Here is a 9,084-nt window from a genome sequence, read left to right on the forward strand (position 1 = left end):
CTCATGGTCATGAAATCACTATTAATTATTAAATATTTAATAAAAGTTCAAAAGCTTTGAAAATTTTTTTGATAGAATTAATTTTTCTATACATTGTTGAAGAATTGATTTATATAGTATGTTTATAATCATAGAATATTAAAATATCTCATGATGTCTTATAAAATATAAAATACCATTCTCAAAAATAAAACTATAGCTAAAATAAGTTATTATAAAAAAGTAAAACAAAAATTTTCTTTACAACAATATAAGTTTAGAAGAAAATTTGGTATTTTTTTACAAGAAAAGAATGTCTAACGTAGACAATATAATTATTAAAACAAAACAATGATTTATATATTGCTTATTTATAATTATTTTAGTTGATTGATGATGCTTTGGGTTTGGCAGGCGGCTGTACCGCGCATACTTAATCAAACTGAAGAGTCTTTTTTCAAAAAAACTATTGATGATTTGAGACTTAACTCAGATATATGCTTCAAGGAGATAGAAGAGATTCCATGCATGTTTTGCCCTCATAAACCGGAAGGGTCCATGACTATGATAGTAAGAAGCTGAGAATAAAACTACAGTTAATGCTATTTCTTTGAGAACAGGATAGGCTCTGTAAAGTCTTTTATAATGGCTTCTCTTTCAAATGTCTTTGTAATTAATGAAATGCAGGTAAAGCTAAACCTTTTACTTCTAGAAGATATTACCGATGATATTGATTTTTGTTTCAAACTTGCAAAGGAGGAATCTGTTATCATTCTTCCAGGTACAATTGTGCAGAGCAAGATTTCACTTCTAAGTCACTATTATAGAAGCAACTTAGACAATTTGAAAGTTTTATGTGTCTAACTAAATTATTGTGAGAGATTGAAAAACTGCAAAGCTAATATTTAAATCTTCTTTTATTTTTTGATATAACTAAAACTCTAGAATGCTCTCATAATATAATTTGGATTCTTTTGCTGTTGAATTTAGTGAACAAACAAAAATGACATTTCTTCACAGGAACAGCGGTTGGACTAAAAGATTGGCTTCGCATTACTTTCGCCGCCGATCCATCTGCCCTTGTAGAAGGTTTGAAAAGGGTCAAAGTTTTCTGCCAAAGACATGCAAAAAATGGCTGAAGCAATGTTGAATCCAGAAAACAAAATGGCTACTAAATATGTTATGCCTACTAAATTTTCAGGTGTTTCAAGAACATTGGTGTTCTAATAATTTTAGTTATTGATCTAACCATGTATTATGTATGTACTTTTATAATAAAGATCAATAACTAAAAGCACTAGTTCCAAAGTTCCTGGTACATGTGATACCTTCCTAAAGATTAGTGTCACTGCTTTAGATTTAAATCAAACATCAGCTATTTAATTTGCCATTGCAGCATATATATAGTGGAAATTAGATCCTCATTGTAGGGATTAGTTTCTATTATAAATTAAAAAAAATCACTATTTTTTTAAAAAAATTAATGAGATTTTATTTTTTGGAATACGATTTTTTGTTGGACATTTTTGTAAGCTTTGCCTAATCGTCCTTAAATTTTACTTCGTCTCCCTCCATAAATACTAGATTGAGGGAGAAGAAAAGTTGAAAAGTTAAATACTGGACAATCATTATTATGTCTCCAGAAATACATAGAAATACAAAAGAATACACAAGAATAAGTTGTATTTAATAATGGTGCGTAATAGGAATACCACCACCTTAATTTTGAAAAAAAGAATAGTTTGGTTTAATTTGGGTGAGAAGGAAAGTAAATTAAACCAAACTAAGTTTTTGCAAAATGAAAAATTTTGATCATAGTATATATTTTTTTCAAATTAGAAGTACAGACAATGTTAAAGAGTATATATTTTTTCTAAATTAGAAACACAAAAGCATAGGAATTTAAAGTTCACCAGGAACATGACAAACTTTATGAATTTTACAAGAGGAATGTCAGGAACCAGTAGAATTTATGATAAGTAGCCATCAATTAGTCATCATAAGTGTTTTTAATGGTGGGAGATGATATCCAATGGTGTAAAATTACTCATACTAGCCAAATTTTAATAAAAGTGCTGACTTTCTAAACTTTCTTATTTTATAAAGTACGTCGGGTAGACAAATTTTTCCCCACCAAAAAAGAGTTGGATTGGAGAATAAAAGTTTGAATAATTTTCTTTAGGAAATATTTTTTTTTTATTTTACAATAGAAAAAATTCCCTCTTTGCAGTGCCAGTGTGGCATCATCTTTATCTAATGAAATATATTAATATCATTGGAGTATATTTCATATAATTTTGCAATCTTTTTTCTGAGATTTGGAAATCAAGATATTCTGCAAACTATTATTAGCATTATTTGATTAAAGGGAACAAAATTAACGCTACCTAATGTCTTTTGATCCCCAACACTAGCATTATTTCTGGCTTACATCATCATCAACCTTAACCTTAGTCCCACAGCAAGGCTTTTTGTTGCTGCGCTCCATACTTTCTGCCATTTTCGCACTGCAATCTACATCTTTGTTACCAAGATCGCTCCTCCGCTCCAAAAACTCAGAGTTTTCTTTCCAAACTTCTCCGTTTGAATAAACCTCCTTCTTCCAAATAGGAACTGTAGCTTTTACTTCATCTATTATAAATCTACATGCCTCCAGTGCATCAGCCCTGTGAACAGATGAGACGGCGATGAAGATACTTGTTTCTCCTACAGGAACTGTCCCCAGGCGATGCGCAACAGCAATGGAATATAGATTCCATGACACTCTTGCAGATGAACAAATAGACTTGATACAACGTATTGCCATTGGAACATAAGCTTCATACCTCAACTCTAAAACTGTCTTACTTTCGAAAGTGTCGCGTGTGGTGCCTGCAAAAGTCGCTATTGCACCAGCTTGTGGAGCGCTGACATAGTTCATATATCTAGCAATGTCTATCGTGTTCTCTGAGATTTCGACAAGATTCTTATCATCTTCTGCAGCCATATCTACTAAAACTTCAGATAACACGCTGATGCAACAAAATCCAATTATTGCTTGGTCCTTTTCTGTTCTCACATTTATTGGAGTAGGTAAAGTCTAGTAACATGTTCTTCAAATTGATCAAAGCATCTCATACAAGACATGGTGAAACTGATGCAATACCAACTTAAACCAAAGGCATCAAATAACCTATAAAAACAGAGAAAAACAAAGTCAAGCATAGGAATAATATGCTTAGCCCTTGAATATGGATGACGGCTTTCACCTAATTTAAGCATTAGTGAGTCATCAAACTATAACAATTCATTAGCAAAATTCTACTCATATGACAATTTAGCATACAACGGATTTTAATTATCAACTTCACATCTGTATGCGAGTCTCCACCACTTAAAATGCCTTCAATCAAATATAAATGTCAGCCCTACAACACGTTCTGATGCAATGCATTCATTTCTAAATTGTATATTCCACATAAATTCAGCAAGAAAAGAAAGAAAAAGAAAACCATTTGGATTATAAATCCAAAAAAACACTATCGAAAATGTACTCTTGGATAAAATATGAACTCATTAAATAACAATTTTAGCATAAAGAGAGTTTTTTCCTTCTGAAAGACTGAATCCCAATCATGAATCACAAAAGCTTCCTATCCACTTAGTAATTTAATTTCAGCATAAGAGAAGAAAAACATACCACTATGTAGCATCTTTAAGAGTGTTTGAGTTTGAGAAACCCTAGGAAGTGGAATGAATCTAAATCGGGGAATTAAAATCACATAAGAATTCAATGATAGTAAAAGTATGGAATTGAAATCAGACAGAAAGAATACTCACCTTAATCAAGAATAGTGACGCCTCTTCTCTGAGCAGATTGGGGTAGAAGGTTGAAGGAAACAAGTTGCACGCGTACTCCTAAGTGCCATCTAAGCTAAGGTGGCTTCATTGGGTCACGGGATTAAAAATCCAATCCCTCTTTTGTTTTCAACGCGAACCAACTCAACTTTTCTGTTTTATTTGAAAATTGATATGTATATTTAGAAGTATATTAATTCTTTATATATATATACACTAAAATTTGGATTCCCTATTTTTTTCGTCTATTAAATGTTTTGTTCTTGTTTTATATTAGTTTAATAATAGTATTTTTTTGAAATATAGATGATTGAGATGTTAATCTCAAATATGATATTATTTAATTTAGAGTACATAAATTAAAAAAATTAAATTTTGAAAATACAAAAATTGAATCATTGAATTTTTAGAGCACAAAAATTGAATCTTTTGATTTTTGAAATTTTTTTTTAACAAAAAGAAACTCAACCCATTAAGTAGAGCGACACATAAAAAAAAAACATCACAGAAAAAAGATACAATCAAAGAAAAGGTAAAAATTTTAAAATATTTTAAAGTATAGAAAATAGATACTCCAATTTGTATATCTTTTACAATTTTAAAAAACATTGAAAATACAATATTTATTAAATATATCATCCATCTTATTTCGATAGAGAAAAAAATTAGCCATCAACTCGTCGAGTGCCAACTTGAACACCATAAATATCTATTTTCCCTCATCATCCTGTCACTAACAAAGCAACAACTCATATTTACAGGAAGGCTAAAGGCTGGCTCACTCCCTCACTCACTCAAGCACTCTCGTCTCCATCTTCTAACACTCAAGTCAGGTCTCTCTCTCACTCCTTAATCTATTTGTTCGTTGAGCTTATATTTTTTTACCATCTGAAGCAGTACTGACCACAAATCTAAGAAAAGAAAAAAATACTCCTAATTAACAAACTCAAGCATATTCACTAATCAGCACCTACCTATCTACGATTCCAGAATATTCTGCATTCATGATTCTCTCCACCAACCTGTGATTACGATATTCTTATTTAATCACTTTAAACCAAAAAATAAAAAATAAAAGAACACACACCCCTACTGTTTTTATATATCATAAAATAGTTGAATATTACAATCAAATTTATAACAGTATATCCTTTTTCTGATTCTGTAGATAAAGAAAATATGCAGAGCGGGCGTGGTAACGAGGTTTTCGACGTGATCATCGTCGGCGGCGGTGTAATGGGAAGCGCCACCGCGTATCACGCTGCAAAGAGGGGTCTCCGGACACTCCTCCTCGAGCAATTCGACTTCCTCCACCACCGTGGCTCCTCCCACGGCGAGTCCCGCACAATCCGCGCAACGTACCCACAGCACCATTACTACCCACTCGTCATGGAATCTTACACGCTCTGGCAGCAGGCCCAGGCCCAAATCGGCTACACCGTCTACTTTCCGGCCCACCATCTCGATATCGGCCCGGCTCAAGACCCAATCCTCCGCGCCGTCATCGACAATTGCCGCCGGCACGCCATGCCGCACGAGGTCCTCAACCGCCGCCAGCTGGCGTCGAAGTTCCCGGGCCGCATCGACATGCCGGACGATTGGATCGGAATATTCAACCGCCTCGGCGGCATCATAAAGCCGACGAAGGCGGTTGCCATGTTCCAATCGCTAGCGCACAAATACGGTGCAGTTTTAAAGGACAAAGCTGAAGTAATCGACGTTAAAAAAGACGGAGAAAACGGCGTCGTTGTTTTTACATCTAACGGCGAAAGTTATCGAGGAAGGAAGTGTGTTGTAACGGTAGGAGCATGGGTTAACAAGCTTGTGAAGAAAGTGAGTGGAGTTGAATTACCGATTCAGCCACTAGAGACTCATGTGTTTTACTGGAGGGTGAAGGAGGGGCACGAAGGGGATTTCGCAGTAGGGGGCGATTTTCCTACCTTTGCTAGCTGTACAGGGGAAGGAGGGATTTACGTGTACGGAACACCATCATTGGAGTTCCCGGGTTTGGTTAAGGTCGCGGTCCACGGTGGAAATCCGGTTGACCCGGATAAAAGACCTTGGGGTTCAGGGTATAGGGTTCAAGATTTAAAGAAGTGGATTCAACAGACGTTCATGGGCTTGGTCGATTCGAGCGAGCCCGTGGTGAAGCAGGCCTGCATGTATTCTATGACGCCAGATGAAGATTTTATTGTGGATTTCTTGGGTGGGGAGTTTGGGAAGGATGTGGTAGTGGGTGGCGGGTTTTCGGGTCACGGGTTCAAGATGGCTCCGGTTATTGGAAGGGTTTTAACTGAGCTTGCTATAGATGGGGTTGCAAGTGGGGTTGACATCAAACCCTTCAGGATTTCAAGGTTTAGCATGAATTCTAGGATTTGATTCGACAGAATTGATGTTTATGTGAACGGCCCATGCAAAATTAGACTGTGAATCTGTGATGAGTTGAGTTGTGAGATTGCATGATCAAAATAGCATTTGCCAAACGTTAATATTCTCCTTTCCATTTTCATGTACTAATAATGTATTAGTCGTACCTATGCTTGGTTCTTTGTGATGTGTTGTTTGTTTTGTTCTTTAAGTTGTAGTGGTAGCTGGTTGTGCCGTCTTGTCTGGCCAAGTTGCAATAAAGGCATGTGAATGGAGATTGAAAATTGAAATATAATAATAATTTGGTAGGGAAGCTTTTGTGATTTTGTCCTTCTTGTGTTGTCACTTCTGACCTCGTGATATTCTAATTTTAGAGGCACGTTTTTATTAATATTTTAAAGAGTTAATAGTCAAATTAATCTCTTAAAAAATAAGATACTCTTTAAATTCGTTCTTGAAAGATTTTTTTAATCAAATTGGTCTTTCAAAAATTACGAATTAATCATATCTATCCTTCAGTTACTCTCTCACAATTTTTGTCCATGATTGAGGATGTGAAATATTAACTAATACCATACATGACACATAACATATTCAAATAGGCGTTGACTAAATATGTTTACGAAAATCTATCAATTTAGTCATTAAGTCATATTAGAAATAGAATTTTTGTAATTGAAAAAAATGACTAAATTAATAAATTTTCATAAACATATTTGATCAATATCTAATTAGACATATCAGGTATTATATATGTTACCAATTAACGTTTTAGGACCAATTTGACTAAAAAAATCTTTTAGGGATGAATTTGAAAAATATCTTATCTTTTAGGGACTAATTTAACTATTAACCCATATTTTAAATGAAAAAAAATGATAGAATATCATCAAAATTTATTATTTTTTAGAGTAAAGTATGGTTTTTATCCCCAACGTTTGGGGTAAGTCCTATTTGTGTCCCTAACATTTAAATCGTCCTATTTGTATCCTTAACGTTTATAAAAGTGATTCAATATTGTCCTACTATCAATTATACTAACAAATCAGATTATATTTTTCAATTATTCTCACTTGAATAATATATTCATTCTCAATTAGGTCTCACTCGGATGTGTTCGATTTTAATATTATACCCACTATTTGTGTTTAGATTCAATTATGTCCTTAGAAAAGTGAATTATGTAAATGTTGTAGGAATTAATTTCAACGTTTGATGAGCTATTTTTCGCAGTAGATCATCGATTCTATCCCAGACATTTGTATTCTAACTTCAAGAAGAGATTTTTAAAACTCAAACTAAAACGCTCATGGTGTGTAATTGACGGCAAGATAACATTGAATCACTTTTACAAACGTTAGGGATACAAATAGGACGATTTAAACGTTAAGGACACAAATAAGATTTACCCNNAAAGAGTAATATTATATATTTAAGTTTTTTTATAAACTAAATCTAACTAAGTTAAACAATAAGACTTAGAATAATATTAGTCATAACTGATTGTTGTTATATTAGACCAATTTGATTGAATTTGGTTAACAAAAATATTTGAATGTGTAACCTTATTCTATTTGAAAGTATGAAAAAAAATATGGTATTAGACTACTAGAGTAAAAATACTACACTAAAAAAAGCTAAATTAATAATTAAATAATAACCAAAAATAATAAATTTTGATAGTTTTCTAATATTTTTTTGATATGAATTTGTTGGAGAATGAAAAATGATTAACCATTATTGCTCTTACCAAGGGTGTTTTTCTGTCATCTGACGGAGCTCCTTCATGCATTCATGCTCTCTTGGAAACACACTCGTTTCAAGGATATACTGCATAAAAATTAGCAAATCTTATAGACTAGAAAATCAGGGATGAAAATTAAACAACATTGCTTACTAAAATATGTGGGAAGTTAATTCAAATTGATTAAAGACCTGGTAGAGTGCATCGCTCTGAAGGAGAGTCTTACAAGAATTTCTTTGGAAATATAGAAAATTAATTTTTTACAAATTTGTTATTATTCTCAAAAAATATTTTAATTTTCTTTTTTTTTCTAGAAGCCAATTCTAATGCACCTTTACTTTAAATTTATAGAAAAGTTTTTAAGTATATCGATACACTAATATTTCAATAATTTTTAATAATTGATCTTAATCAGGGACAGATGTATGTATATGAGTGTGGAGGCAATTGCCCCATTACGATTAGACATTTTTTTGAGTAGTATATGAAAATAATATTTATTTGCCCCCACTAAATTATTAAATTTGACCCCACAATAATTTTTTACTCAACTTTTGGTACTTTATAGTCAATTTAAAAATTTAATATTAGATGTCATTAAAATTATCAATTTTCAATTTAAATGAAATTTGTGTTTTTTCTTAGAAATCAACTCAAAAGAGTGTTATTTATCTTTTGTTATATTAGTTTTAATTTTTTTCTGTAACTACATTAATTGAAAGAACTTTTTCAACTATGAATTCCAATAAGAATTGACTTCTAATTGTATAAGAAGTAAATTTCTAAATAAGTATTTACTTATATATATGTAAAAGAAATACTACACATCTAAGTCTTTTTATGAACTAAGCCTAATCAAGTTAAACAATAAAATTTAAAATAATATTAGTCATAACTGATTTTTGTTGTCTTAGACAAATTTGATTGGACTTGGTTAACAAAAAAATATGAATATGTAGCATTATCCTATATAAAAAGACAGATATTTATAAGGGTAAAGTATATTTTTTGTCCCCAAAGTTTGGCAAAAGTTTTAAAAATATCCCTAAGTTTTATTTTGTTTTAATTTTGTCCAAAAAATTTTCGATTTGCATCAAATATACCCTCGGAGACTAAATTTTCAAAAAATTTAAGACTAATATAACAACAATGCATGA

General features: G+C 32.2%; 3 protein-coding genes and 1 pseudogene across 6 annotated transcripts in view; 2 read left to right on the plus strand and 2 right to left on the minus strand.

Annotated features, from left to right (window-relative positions):
• Positions 1 to 1,299, plus strand: part of LOC107613484 (probable aminotransferase TAT2) — an 8,301-nt gene extending 7,002 nt beyond the window's left edge. Inside the window, exons 5-7 of the mRNA XM_016315498.2 lie at positions 394 to 549; positions 667 to 760; positions 1,000 to 1,299. Coding sequence (XP_016170984.1) covers positions 394 to 549; positions 667 to 760; positions 1,000 to 1,118 — 369 coding nt within the window. The 3' untranslated portion in view covers positions 1,119 to 1,299. The remainder of the gene's footprint in view (positions 1 to 393; positions 550 to 666; positions 761 to 999) is intronic.
• LOC107613482 overlaps positions 1 to 3,941 on the minus strand; it is a 14,898-nt pseudogene extending 10,957 nt beyond the window's left edge.
• LOC107613483 (molybdopterin synthase catalytic subunit) lies at positions 2,226 to 3,947 on the minus strand. Of its 3 annotated transcripts, none has more exons than XM_016315496.2 (3): positions 3,799 to 3,947; positions 3,659 to 3,717; positions 2,226 to 3,151 (listed from the first exon to the last, which is right to left on the minus strand). In XM_016315496.2, exon 3 carries the CDS (start codon positions 2,963 to 2,965, stop codon positions 2,396 to 2,398), a length of 570 nt encoding a protein of 189 aa, XP_016170982.1. In that variant the 5' UTR covers positions 2,966 to 3,151; positions 3,659 to 3,717; positions 3,799 to 3,947; the 3' UTR covers positions 2,226 to 2,395. The 3 variants fall into 3 exon arrangements, with proteins under 3 accessions (XP_016170982.1, XP_020965581.1, XP_016170983.1); XM_021109922.1 differs by having other exon boundaries at positions 3,659 to 3,699; positions 3,799 to 3,879; XM_016315497.2 differs by lacking the exon at positions 3,659 to 3,717 and having other exon boundaries at positions 3,799 to 3,935.
• Positions 4,463 to 6,509, plus strand: LOC107613618 (probable sarcosine oxidase). 2 transcript variants are annotated; one of them, XM_016315707.2, is made up of 2 exons: positions 4,463 to 4,644; positions 4,985 to 6,509. In XM_016315707.2, the coding sequence occupies exon 2, from the start codon at positions 4,996 to 4,998 to the stop codon at positions 6,193 to 6,195; it is 1,200 nt and encodes a 399-aa protein (XP_016171193.1). In that variant the 5' UTR covers positions 4,463 to 4,644; positions 4,985 to 4,995; the 3' UTR covers positions 6,196 to 6,509. The 2 variants fall into 2 exon arrangements, with proteins under 2 accessions (XP_016171193.1, XP_016171192.1); XM_016315706.2 differs by having other exon boundaries at positions 4,469 to 4,649.

Source organism: Arachis ipaensis, chromosome B08, assembly GCF_000816755.2.
Source record: "Arachis ipaensis cultivar K30076 chromosome B08, Araip1.1, whole genome shotgun sequence".
Taxonomy (NCBI): domain Eukaryota; kingdom Viridiplantae; phylum Streptophyta; class Magnoliopsida; order Fabales; family Fabaceae; genus Arachis; species Arachis ipaensis.

Bases quoted from the DNA above. Each gene is read 5' to 3' on its own strand.
- LOC107613483 (XM_016315496.2), bottom strand. From the start codon at position 2,965: ATGGCTGCAGAAGATGATAAGAATCTTGTCGAAATCTCAGAGAACACG.
- LOC107613618 (XM_016315707.2), top strand. From the start codon at position 4,996: ATGCAGAGCGGGCGTGGTAACGAGGTTTTCGACGTGATCATCGTCGGC.